General features: G+C 34.3%; 2 protein-coding genes across 3 annotated transcripts in view; both read right to left on the minus strand.

Annotated features, from left to right (window-relative positions):
- Positions 1-7: 7 nt before the first annotated feature.
- On the minus strand, positions 8-2,316 carry LOC134231630 (uncharacterized; the record flags this gene model as incomplete). Its single annotated transcript, XM_062713615.1, has 2 exons — positions 1,946-2,316; positions 8-232 (listed from the first exon to the last, which is right to left on the minus strand). Coding segments are annotated over exons 1-2 (346 nt in total), but the record flags the coding sequence as incomplete, so codon positions are not given.
- A 3,713-nt stretch (positions 2,317-6,029) lies between these two features.
- LOC134231629 (uncharacterized) overlaps positions 6,030-14,262 on the minus strand; it is a 33,705-nt gene continuing 25,472 nt past the window's right edge. For both annotated transcript variants that reach the window (XM_062713614.1, XM_062713613.1), the window contains 2 exons: positions 12,241-13,413; positions 6,030-11,970 (listed from right to left, as the gene is read on the minus strand). In XM_062713614.1, coding sequence (XP_062569598.1) covers positions 11,317-11,970; positions 12,241-13,413 — 1,827 coding nt within the window. In that variant the 3' untranslated portion in view covers positions 6,030-11,316. The remainder of the gene's footprint in view (positions 11,971-12,240; positions 13,414-14,262) is intronic.

Consider the following 14,262-nt stretch of genomic DNA (forward strand, 5'->3'; position numbering starts at 1 on the left):
AAAACACAAAATAAAAATACCTTTAAAATGGCAGAGAGACCATATGTTTGAATTGTGGTTGCATGAGCTAACTGAAGAGGGAGACCACACTTCTGGCAGGCTCGTAATCCCTCTGCCAAGACACCAAGCTCAACAATTCTCCGACCCTCTGTCCATGTAGTGGTTTTGCATGTAGCTGGTACAATCTCTTCATGATCCACAACTTCAAAACTGAGAGTGTCGCACCCTTCATCTATTGAGTAATCATTTTATAAACACACTTCAAAGTACTTTTTAAGATTTTAGATGGTTTTTTTCAAAATTTAATTTATATAATATATAACATGTTTAAAGCAATCAGGGATTAATCTAGGGCATATTTACAACCCATATTTTTTAAAGCGTTTTTATTCATAAGTTATTAATCAATGACAAGGAATTAAATGTGCTGTCAAAACTTCAATCTTGAAATAAGAACCCTATATTGAATAATGGAAAAAACGAATTAACTTTATGCAGACCAACATTTTTTTTCACACCAAAACCCTAAAACATTACTTTTTTTTATACCATATGGTATACAGGTATATATATTATATATATCCATTATCAATCCCTCAGTGTGTAAATAAAGGAAAGGGAATTAATCCGAGAAAAAAAATTCTCCACAATTTCGTGTACCAAAAATGAATATTATTTTGCTTGTCTCTACCATTTCATTGAAAACAACATTTTGTAAAATCACTGGAATGAAAACATTTCTTGACAGTTTTACAACGAATTTTTCAATTAAAAAAAGTACTCTTATATTTGATAAAACAATAACTTTTATCTGATCAGCATATATATATATTTAAAAAAATTTTAGGCATAAAAATCTTATTCAACGCGTGCAATGTATTATAAATTCAATATTTACCTGGAGTTTTATAGAACTGATGCATGCAAGTTACAGATGAAGTATCTGTAAATCATCGCCTCTGTCACGAGCTGGCAAATTTGAAATGGGGCGAATTCAAAGAATACACTGTCAGTATAAATTCTTAAACAAGGTGGGTGAATTTAAAACAGGACAAATTTGTAAGAAAGGGCAAAATTTATTCTGTATACAAGCATGCATGCAGTTTCTCAATCTTTCTAAAAACTAAAATACATGTACAGATTTTGTGCAGTATCTGGCCATATAAGTGAGCCATAATTTTATTTTCCAATTATATATTTTGTTGAAAATGCATTTTTCTAAATGAAGTTTTATTGTAGTGACTGTTATTTGTTGCTCATTTTTAAAGACTAAAACACCATACACATGTAAAATGCAGGTTAGATTCTTTGCCGTTTCTTCACATTATTTCAAAATAATTCTTATATCTGTATGTAGGCATCCGGTGATAACACACTGACAGTATAGTGTAAATGTGCAATTATCATGATTATATGACTGACTTATGGCCATTTACTGTATGTAATCATCTTTAAAAAAAATATCATTATACATGTAGGTCTACAACTCGGCGAAACCTGACATATATAGGCCTATAGTTTTTGGTTCAAGTAATGAAAAAAATGATGAAATTGAGCCAAAATAATTGGCCATTTGCTATGCAGCGACGTAAATTTATATATGTGGCTTTCAATATAACTAAAGAGAAGATATAAATTTTATCTTAACTTTTGACACACGTCTGTACTTTCTATTTTACAACGGGGGGTTACTCTAATCGAACGAAAGGAATGTTCTTGGATAGAAAAACTATCAACAAAGCAATATGAATCAGGTGATCGCAAAATAACAAATTCCTTGTTAATATATGAATTCAAACAACATTTTTAATATGACTTAATACATTTACACACTGTCTGGGATCGATTAGGGATGTGTATAATTTTGAGCCAATGTGACCGTCGTTTGGTAGACTATACACTATGACTTGCTGATACTGTTAATGATTTTTCTATGTATTCTTACCGGTTTTTGAATACACATGGTCCTTATGACCATGTGCCCATCTCTGCTTCTGGGCTTCTGACTGTCTTTTATACAATAATTTTCGTTTACGGGTGGCAAAGCCTCCCTTTGTGCGTCCCATGTTCTGTCGTCTGTCAGTTCGGGAAATTGCGCGTTGTGGTTACTATGTAGATCGGAAACGGGTCTGATGCCGTAAAATAAACAGGGGCAGTCAATGACAATGCCGCTAATTTAATTCTTATTTTTTATCTAAAAAATTATGCAGGAAAGTTAAATGAATAACATAATTAATTATTTAATGTTTTATAAACGTCATCTGGCGTTTTATTGAATGCGACTTTCATTCCACTTTGTGCTATGTAAAATGCTCACACTCATACAACCTTAAATGCGTCCTGAAAGCTAGACACGACTTGTAAATAGGCATACGCTGTTTTTGATATCATTATCAGAGATAGATTAACACCAGGGTATACTCTTCAGATTCGCTACACCTGACTGCTAAATTTAGAAAGGATGTAAGAAATTAAAATTCATTCTTTCTGATCGATTAAAGTATATTAAACTTCTATAAAATATAAACAAAGCCAACTTTTTTTTATAGAAAACCTCCTGAATGCTAGTTGTGTCCTCTGGATTTTGTGCAATTTGTGTAATTATCTACATTTACAGTAAGTATTGTAAAACTGCGTTTGTCTTAGTTGGAAGTGTCGCCCGCTTGGCGCAGTGGTTAGAGCGTCTTCTCTAGAGTTGCGAAGTAATGAGTCAATCCTTACATCGCAGGTTCAAATCCCACTGTGGGACGTGGAGACCGGTCCTTCGGATGAGACCGTATAAACCGAGGTCCTGTGTCGCAGTAGGTGCTGGCACGAAAAAGATCCCTCCCTGCTCAATGGCCCTAAGTGCCGAGTATAGGACAAAATTTGTAGCTCTCCAACGGCAAGTGGTGACGCCAAGGAGATGCAGAGCGAGGACCAATGGGTGGACTTCATGAGACAGAGAGACATGCCCTCTGGTAATTTTATGTTTGTGGTGTAGCAAGAAAGCTGCAAGGAGTAAAATTGAATAAGTGCATTGTTCTTTTTTGGTTGTAATTAAATGGAAACGTAAGGGAAGAAATTAGAGGAAATAGAAAATGGAAACGTAAAATCAATCGGATCTTTCATCAATTTTTTTTAGCATTGTTCTCACCGTTAACCATGCTAGGGTTGTTAATGTTCTCCTTAGACAAGGGATTGAAGTTTACATCTCTACTTCATAAAAATATATGAATGATTTGATCAAAACTGAGTCTACAGAATTTGAGGGTGTTTCCATACAAGTTTTGTCTTTCATGGCACGGAGTTCTTGAGAAGCCTTCGGCTCAGGTGAGCTAAAAACCACACACAAAGACGGGATCGTCGTGTTTGGTTGAGATTGGAGGATTTACTATTTTCGTGATAGAAAAAAATTGATTTCTCTAATTTACACAAAAATATCGTCATGACCTATTTTACTGATTTACTTTTTATCTCAGGTTACTACCACAAAGACAGGTGTGTTGCAAACTGGAATACCCGAATGACGCCTATTCGGATAAACACGGGATTTACCCAGCATGCCCCCACGAAATCTTCAAGACATTTCCTGGCCGAAATCTGACGCCTTTGTTCCACTAGAAAGAGCTGACCGAGGGAAATATTACGGCTATTATCACGAAGCTATTGAGCGGGAAAGAGAACGAAGAAAGAAGGAACTTCCCGAAAGTATGAGAGTGGAAGCCAGAAACATTCCGATGTTATAGATATAGAGATTTGTGCAATTCTAGGAAATTAAATATGAATGTGTGTATTCGTGCAGTATTATACTTGTGTAATAATTGTAAACACGTCACCAATACTTGGTCTATGCTTGTGTAACTAGATGTTTATCTGGCTTGTTTTGTTGTGTTTTTTAAAATTTATTTTAAAGAATAAAATATGCATTATTTTTTTTTGTTATAAATATTACATACAGAATAAAAAGAAATTCATAGGTTTAAGTCTTGTGGACACATCAAAGCTCTCGCAATAAAGAAACATAAGTAATCAGAGATTACAGAGCTTACTTCAACAAATGTTGTCTGTAAGTAAGGCAAAATCCCACATTAAGCTTTCAATCTAGACGTTTACATTCAAAATGCGAAATTTATGCAATTATGATCTGACATGGCTAAGCAATTACTTTGGAACGGATTTATCTAAAACTTTGTCCATCAGGAAAATGTTATTCAAATTACCATCTGAAGAAATTTGTAAGTTTTCATCTCTTTTGATGCAACTCCATGCAAGGCTGGTTAATGTAGGCCTTACGTTTCTTGGTAATGTATCTGGAATCATAACGTCTACCTGGTCCATTATCTGGAGAATGTATGTCAGATCCAGCAGCCGAAGCAAGTCCTTTGGTGTGCATCCTAAGATGTAACACCCTTGCAAGTTTGGTCCAGGAAGGGCTTATATCTACTTTAGGATGAAGCTGCTCTAAAACCTCATCCAAACAATAAACGTTAAATCCAGCACCCGAAGCACGCCTGTTAGTGTGTATATTTAGATGTATCATTCATGCATAGAGGCATATAAAGAAAATTGTTGCATGAAAATATTTAATTTTCAAGCTTCATTTAAAGACTTTTTGAATTAATTTGTAAATTAAAGAGTTGTCCTTCCTAGCTGAAGGTCGGCGTCCTTTAAAGGAACATTGGATACTGAAACATATCGTTATCTAAATGATAACGAGTCGTCCATTAAATTTGAACACTTGTTCTTGCTCTCTAAAATACACAAGATCAAATATAATTTTTTAACTTCTCTCATGAATGGCACTTGCAGCCCCAGACGGTTACCACCTGGGCGATCTATAATTTCACAATGCGATACGCCAACACATAAAATTGGTGCTTAGTGTGATCAATTTCTAATCCCGTTAGTTAAAAACAATCGACCTATATAAAGGATACCACTGATTTAATTTTTAATAAAATCGAAACTTTATGCCTATACCATCGCAAATCTTATGGAACACATACGATGTTACAAGTATGTATACTAACATGGAGTTCCATGAATTATTATGCGCTGTTGACGAAGCTTATACAAATAACGAAAAAGACCTCTCAGAGTAACCCTATCCAGATGTCTCAGATCTCCTCTTCTTTGTGAAATGCATACACGAAAATAATTATTTTAAATTTAATGGAAAATATTCCAAACAAATCATCAGGTGTTCAATGGGTTCAACTGTTTCCCCATAACTCTCTGATATTAGAATGCTCCAAATAACCCAATCAATCATGGCAAAGTTTTAATTTGCTAATAAATGCATAGAGACATGGTGAGATTCTCGATTTCTTTGACCTCGGTAATCAGTGTCATCCGCACTTAAAATTTACCTTCGAAACCTCTTTTGATTCAGTGAACTTTTTAGACACAACAGTATATAAAGGAAGAAAATTTCAAGAATCAAATAAGCTCTCACAACCCGGCGGTATTCAAAAGTTTTATTAAAGGTGAATGCATAAGACATGTGAGGAATACGAATGACACTGCAGCTCTCAATATTATTCTACAAGACTTTAGGAAACACTTGTCAAAGAGAGGCTACGTACTCTGATACAGAAATAGATCCTATTATCACAAAAGTAACCGGAACAGACAGACAGGATATCCTAAATAAAAGTAACAACAAATTAAAACTGCACAATAAATTGGGTATGGTTACAAAATATAATCCCCGAATCAAAGGATAAAAAAAAAGCATTTTAAAATAATGAAACGAAATGCAAACAAACACAAGATGCAAAGAATTATTTATATCGGAACCAATTATAGCTTATAGCAAAGACAAAAGCATAGGCGAAATAATAATTAGATCACATTTACCACAAGATCACAATGCTAAGATGGACCCCTGAAGAGGCTAGCCTTAGGGCAAGTACCCGTACAAAGACTGCCAAAACACTCTTTGTTATATTTCATAATACATTTATGAATGCTTTTATTTTCTAACAGAACTGAATGTCGCAAAGTTTGGTTCAGACTGTAGGGTCTTAATAAATTTCATTGACAAGTTTGGCTGTTTGATGTCTTTATTTTCACAGCTGGGAAGTGCAAAGAACTGACATAATTATGCTGAAAGTGGTGATAGCTAGGTAGACCAGATGAAAACGATTCTATAGTTTTGTGAATTAGGCATCATTAAAAGTAAATGATAAATTCCTTGCCAAAATGATAAATAGACAGTTCCTTTCAAATCAAGTTAATCATAGTATAGAAACAAACAGACAGTCTCTTGATCATTATGAATAAAATTAGATATTAAGGGAAGTAACTCAAAATCAAAGAACAGTGTTGGTATTTCTGTGTTTTGTTTCAATATTTGCAATATGAGAAAAAGTATACGTTTGTCATCAGAAAGTTTAAACAATGTATTTTATGTATAAAAAATATGAAATAAACGGGTTTTAGAAAAAAAAACTTATGGTTAAAAATAATATAGGACCATTTTATCAACATTTTACATAGTAAATGCATTGAAAATTGTAAAAACATTGATTGGACAAAATCTTTAAAGGAAGGCTGACTTGATGGGTTAAAAGGACCTGAATTAAACATGTTTGGTACCATTAAACCTGTTCAAAAGTTCTTTAAAAAATCTATACAAAATCCAGAAACGATGCCAATATCCTTAAAAAAAACAGGCCTATTATTACACATTATAAATTTGTTTATTGTTTAACGCCGAGTCGGCAATATGCAGCCATGTTTATCGTAGGATCATACCCATAATGGAAAGATCATCTTCCTTAAATAAACTAAAAATATGTCCATAGAACATGAATGCCCCTTCGAGGATTTCCTAGTAATTGGGCAAAAAAATTTGTATTAGTGCATAAAATTTGACCGAAATGTTTTAAAAATTGATGCAGTTGAATTGCTTACATCAGTAGGTTTCAGCATATTAAGTTTGACACCAATTTCCAAAAAGTGAGACCAAGGTAAAAAAAAAATGTTGAAGCAACTGAAAGGCTTTCAATAGTATGTGTCAGCATTAAAGTTGAAAAAAAATACTATGAATGGTTTCTTTCAAAACTGACTTAAACGCAATTTTATAAAAGTGAGGTCAAGGTCAAAAAGGTCAAGGTAAAAAAAATTAGGCTGTTGAATTGCTAACATTAGTACATGTATGTATCAGCAAATGAAATATCTTACTTATTCAGGAAAAGTGAGTCAAGGTAAAAAAATGCAATTGAATAGCTCTCATCACTATGTATTGTTACGGCCATTTCGGTTACTAGACGTTTAAGGGTAATGTGTGTGATGTGACGTCATCGTTTTTGGGGCACAGTATTTTTTTGTGTAGAGCCCGTGTTATCATGGCAGAACGCAGCAGGGCTTGGTGCTGCAATTGTTTCCAGTTTGCCATTTGCTAATTTCTATGTTTTCTATTCTTTTTACTGATATTTATTTCACCGCAGGAAACTTCTAATTGGTGAGTTTTTCTATGTAAATCATTTAGCTGTATAAACTGTATACTTGTCATCTCGGTAAGCCTCTATTAAGTGTATAAAAGGAAAGAATAATTTTAAGAAACAAGTCAAGGGCATTTTAGAACATGAAAATGATATGTTTCAGTACTAGCCTATAGACTATATTTTACTTTTTTATTTATGTCAATGTTATCATACTTAAACAAAATTTTAGATGTTTATGCTAAATATACTTGTGCCAAAATTATTATAGTGATATAGTTATGGAAAATTCATTACTTTGTATTGGTATTTGTTATTTAAGATAGGACTCCATTAGAAATAAGCTCTCGAGCTTTAATGGGTTATCCTGGTATCTCTAGTCACCTTGAATTTTTGATTTATCTCTAAAAATATTACATGTATTACTAAAATTATTTATTTATGAAATCTTGATTATCAACTTTTGTCTTTCATATGATCATGTAAAAAAAAATGTGTATTTGTTTTATGTATGATGACATGATATCAAATAAATACTACTATGTGCACACTCATTACGTAAGGCAGATAACGCTATTATCTGCCATGTTTTTCTATCATGATTTGTGTAAAGAAGAGTTATGCCTCTTTGTTTACATTTTGACGACAGTTTTGTGTATTGAAGTATTTTCTAAAATATGTAATATCATGTAATCATGATTATTTGCTAGGATGTTTTATCATGTGTAACTTGCTTGAAATAGCTTATATTTATAGTATGTTTTGCAGTAAATCGTCATTTCCACGTCAATGTAAGAGTCATCGTGATTTCCACGTCAAGGATTTAGTCATCGTCATTTTCATGTCAACTTCAAGTCATATTAAACATGTTAAAATCATTAAACGCATTTACAACGTTGTTTTCTTTATTTCCTGTCCGGAGTAAGTACATGTAGCATCATATGAAGTTTGATGACACCATCTTGAATGGATTGCTAAATACTGAGCTAAATAGACACCATCTTGAATGGTTTGTTAAAGACTGAGCTAAATACTTAAATAAGACAAGAGGTCCACAGACCTTTTATGTCACCTGAGTAGCGTATCAACTTTCCAACAACTGAATTAGGTTTGACTATTCGAAAACAAAAGCCTTAAAATTCACAATTTTGAAAGATGCGCCCTTGTTTATCGTAACTATACACTTAGCATGCTTATTTTGGTTACTTTTAAATACCCAAAGGCAGATCAGAGTAAAAGAGTGGAAATGCATTTTCCCTTTACATGTATAATTACCAGTTGTGCACACCAACCCAGAGGAACCACTTACCCCGGGGCCACATATTTCAATATTTGGAAACTTTTTCAATTTCATTTAATCAAAAATGGGTGATTAACATCAAAGAGCAGATTTTAAAGTATGACTTTATTTTCAGACTAACGTTTTTACCCCCCCCCCCTCCCCCCCTTGTGTCTGCAGTACCCCTAATGCAGGGGCCCTGAAATTGACCATTTTTCGAAGAGGCATCTTTCTTCATCAGCAATAAATACACTTTGATCATTGGCATTATACCAAGAGGCAAAGGCAAAGATTTCCAAAGAATTCAAAAGAATTCATGCGTTTTAACAATACATGTATAATCATTATAGAAGCCCGCCCTAACACTTGAGATTCCCTGATCCAGGTGTCATGAAATTCACAAATTGGAAAGAAGCATCCTTCCTCATTTTTAGTTTTAAAGAATTCATGTTTTTTTAGTATATAAACAACAGAGCCCAACCCTAACACCAAACCACCTGACCCAGGGGTCATGAAATTCATAATTTTGGAAGAGGCAGACTTATTCAATATAACCATAACATGGGTAATCTATTTCATACCCAGGAGAAGAGTAGATTTTTTAAAAGAATTAATGTACATTTATTTTCACCTCATAAACAATCAAAGAGCCCCGGCTTAACACCAGAAAATCACCCATGGGCTATTCAATTCACAATTTTAGAAGAGGCATTGTCGGCCATGATAATTACGTATTTTGTTTGTTTGTTTAATACCCTGGAGCAGAGAAGAAGATTTTCAAAGAATTAATGCATTTACACAATATTTAGTTTATAACCAATAGAGCCATAACTTAACACAAGACCCCATGCCCAGGGGCCATGAAATTCACAAATTGGGATGAAGCATCTTTCCTTATCATAACTTTATACGTATAACTTTGTTTTAATATCAAAGGGCTGAGGAGGAGATTTTTAAAGAATTGATGCTTTTTCACTATACAATCAATAAAGCCCCGCCATAACACCAGAACCCTGACCCTGGGGACATGAAATGCACAATTTTGAAAGAGGCAATCTTATTCAACATAACTGTATACTTGGTTAGCTTATTAAATGCTCAGGAGCAGAGATGAAGATTTTCAAAGTAATAATGCAATTTCAATATAGTAAAAAGTCTATTTAGCCCCAGCCTAGCACTAGCACCCCTGACCCTGGGGCCATGAATATCACAATTTTGTTAGAGGACTGAATGCTAATTACAATCATGTCAAAAGTTTGACTGCTTGATGCATAGAAGAAGATTTTTAAAGATTGCACTTATTCTAATGGTTTTGGCCCCACCCATTAGGTCCCAGGGGACAGGGACCATAAAATTCACAATTTTTGTTCCCATTCACCCATAGATGCTTTGTGGTTGAAATAGGTTCAGTGGTGTCAGAGAAAAAGCTAAAAATGTTCAAATGTATTACACACGGCCTACGGCCGACAACGCACAACGACAGACAACAATGGATAGCCATAAGTCACCTGAGTTTACTCAGATGACTAAAAAGTGAGTTGAGGGTCAAAGGAAAGGACAAGGTCAAATAATGTTGATGCAGATGCATAGCCATCATTATTTATCAGCATTTGAAGTTTGATCATGATGATGAAAATATCTTGGTTAGTTTCTTTGTAACTGAGCTTTAAACTCAGCTCAATGTAAAATGTGACAGAAGGACAGACGGAAGACGGACATGACAAACACTTTATGCCCCAGCCATACTCATGGCAGGGCATAACAAGAACATTGCGTAGACAATGCAACATTTACAAGGAAAACTATAATTACGATATTGCAGTAGTTTACATTTTAGATTTAGAAATCTTGTGGTCGATCAAATGAAATATTCCCATTCAAATGAAAATGTGAGATTTAAAAAAATGTACATATGTACTCTAATGCATCATAAAATGTTCTACGTTTCTACAGTTACGCGTGTATTTGACATATTACAGTAACTGAGTAAACAGTTTTGAAAATACATTTTTTTTTGCATTCTGATATATTTTGAATAACTTTACTGTTCCTCCCTCTTTGAATTTTGATCTCCATTCATGAAATTAGAGTACTGTAAATGTATATAAACATTTGGCTGTGTATTCGTTTTAGTGCGTTTGCTATGAAGAAACTTATGCTTACTCAAGTACAATGCAATATTTAAAAGTATTCTGAAAAATACAAAATCATATCTATGCTTACTCGTTCAAAAGTAAATTTTCGCCTTAATATCGTACAAGATAAATATAATCCATTCATTATTTTTTCATTGTAAAAAAGATAAATTCGTTTTAATCAGCGGTCCCAGAATTGAGATAACAATATGATGATGAGTCACAGGTTTACGCATCAGATCCTACAAATATATCATATCACTGATATTCGATAATGAATTCCGACTACCGGTACTTTAATGATATACACTTTCACGAAGTCATACGATTTACAAGTAATACTCCTAATTTGTAGCATCTTTGCTTTCATACGTTGTTTCTAGGACATCCACACGTACTGGCTTCACCGTAACCCGCTAAGTTTTTATGTTATGTTTCCAATATTTCGCTCCGCATTCTAAGGCTGGTTATCCTAATTTGTAGCATCTATGTCAGGTTTGAATGTTGATTCGAATTCTTGCATATTTAATTTGATTTTCTCCCACATTTCTTTCATTTTTTTAAAAGTATCTTCATCTTTCTCCTTTATGTGTAGTTTTTGAATATTTTCAAGCTTATCGAAGTACTTCTTTCCCGTGAAGATTTCCAATCTCTTGCAGATATCTGACATCATTGACCAGGTGTCTTTAAATTCTGTCTGAGGGGTGGAGGCTGAGCTCACGTGTGCAGTCAAACTATTTCGGATTGACCTAATTCTCTCGATATCATCACCGACAGTTTCCTCTCCTGTTGCAGGCTCCTCTCCCCATTTTCCTTTTGTCGGTTTAGGGATAGTTGAACAAATGTTCCTGATCAATGTGTATGTTAATGAAATATCAAAATTCTTATATCCCAAATGTGTAGCATCTATCAACAGTTGTTCTTGTTCAGGGCGCAATCTTTTGTAAAAATTTGGCGATGCCACCACTTTTTGATAAACAAGTGAAGGAGGGACCTCCATCTCTAGTATATCTCTGTATGACTGATTTAATATGTCATTTGTTGCCATTCCAAGTTTGGCAAATCTAGATCGGCCCCCAAGGTCTTGTCCAGAAGCCGTAGAACTGCTGGCATTACTCGGTTTTGTCTGAAACAAGCTAATTTAGTTAATATTACTATCCGGTCTTAGAGGAAACATATATAAAATAATTAATAAAACAAATCATATTTTAAATTAAACGTAAATATAATTTTTTTTCTTGGAAATTAAGATCCTAAAATGGATATAGGTGGAAGCAGCATTTTATGAATAAATTAAAATTGAATGTTGCTATGATTTAACAGGATCTCAATGTCATATAATCATTCAATATGAAAAATGATGCATTGATGTATTTTTTATATTTCAAAAAATTACCTGTTCCCAGTATTTTTTTATATCTTCTGTGATGATACGATGCTTTTTGTTTGCCGGACAGCATGGGCACTGAAAAATTTCTTTGATGAATTTAGATTCACTTATGACAGCGCTTTTTCTGCTGTCACAAAATCCAGTAGAATTGCATTTGAACGCAACCTGAAATTCAGAGTTTTTCTGGAATGTGCCGGAAAGGTTATGTAATATATGCTCAATGTTTTCTCTAATCTGGTGACAGGTTGAAACATCAACTTCTCCCTCCACAACAAACACTTGCACCTGAATTTCTGTTTGAGTCATTCCAAGCATGATGTTATGGTGCTGGTCATGAAACATGAGAATAGCTGCAGTCTGGTAAATGCATCCCCTTTCTTCATCTGTAAAAATCTCCCAATTAGGAATCTGCATGCATGTTGCTACAAGGCGATGGAAAATTTCCACAGGAAGAACATCAAATGTGTAGCAAAGGATGGAGGAGGCAGGGTATGAGGAAAAACAGTCTACTGGAAATTGCATCTTGTTCATACACGGGACATACCATATTTTGTCGCTCAATTTAGCCAAGAGTCCTAACTTCTCCATGTACATCATGATATCCTCTTTGTGTTCAAGGTAACCATTGTTGTTCATTCTCCATATAGCAGATAGCAGTGCTTCATCTAATTCTCCAGTTTCATTGAATTTGTCCCATTCTGAGGCAAAATTAAATAAATCTTCTTGTGCATGGTTTTTATCTGTTATGACATTTCTAAAGGCATCTGCAAACCACTGAACATCGAGGATAATAACTTTATTGAGGAATTGTTGATTGAAGTGCATAAGTTCTCTGATGTCGTGGAAGAACTGCAGCATGGCATCCATATCTTCAATAGTATGGAGCTTTATTCCCTCTGGCAATGTTTCATTAAAAGACTGAAGTTCAACCCTACTCAAAATTTTGCAAATTTTCTTTTCCTGAAAGAATGTTTCAAACATAGCCCATGACTGTGGAAACTCTTCACCCCAGTGATCAAGCTTGCACACGAGGTCAGCAATGCACAGCTTAAGTTTTTCAAGGCTTTCATTGTCATGGAATCCGACGGCAAATCGCCGTTTCACATCAATATGTTTTTGCAAAGACTTCTTCTTCATGTCAAGAGTCTTCCATACTTCTCGGAAAAACAATTCTTTTTCCTAACGAAAACAAATTGCTTATTTTATTTTGTGCTAACAAATTAGTCATAGTAAAATAATGTTCATAATCATACAATGATTGTTAATGTTTGTTCCCCCAGAGTTTATGAAACACATGTATACCTATTATTATTACCGTAAACATACTTTTTTCCACAGGGTCATAATTCTGCGAAATCTTAATTTCTGATTAATCCGCGGGAAGAAAATTATGGGGATTTCTTAGACTGTCACTACATGCCTTACATTTAAAAGTACTAGCTGAAATCCCATGCAAGCGTGGGGGAAATCAATTTTATTTTACTGCTAACAGCTAGAACTATTTTCCAAAATCTATCAGAGACTTTACACAGGAATAGGCCTACAGCATGACGAAATACTTCAAAGTTCCACAATTATTTTAGGAGGAGAAATAAATGATTATTAGAAATACACTCCCCTATATTTTGTTGTTTTTCTTTACTTCTACAAATATCATTTTCATTAAAGGCCTCTTCTTCTTACATGATATAAAGCAACTTTATTCTGTTGTACCTGCACGGATCTACAGGGTGTCCTCCGGGCACACCCCCCCCCAAAAAAAAAATTTGCAGAGTTATTTTATGTACATAATAAACCAAGTAAAAGTGACCTTGGACACCCCTCCTTAAACAAAGCCTTCCTCGAAAACACGGATCTATGTGGTATTGGTGTGGAAAGTCATTAGAATCACTGAGAGTCATCCACTACACCCTACCCACCCCACGAAATAGGTTTTCTTTGCTTCTCAAGAAAATTCTGGAATGGAATTTTTTTGACTGGGATGGACCCCCCCCCCCCCCCATTTAGAAAAAAAAAAAATCTGGATCC

This window comes from Saccostrea cucullata, unplaced genomic scaffold (genome assembly GCF_032062105.1).
Source record: "Saccostrea cucullata isolate Sc308-1 unplaced genomic scaffold, CSIRO_AGI_Scuc_v1 ctg11325, whole genome shotgun sequence".
NCBI lineage: Eukaryota > Metazoa > Mollusca > Bivalvia > Ostreida > Ostreidae > Saccostrea > Saccostrea cuccullata.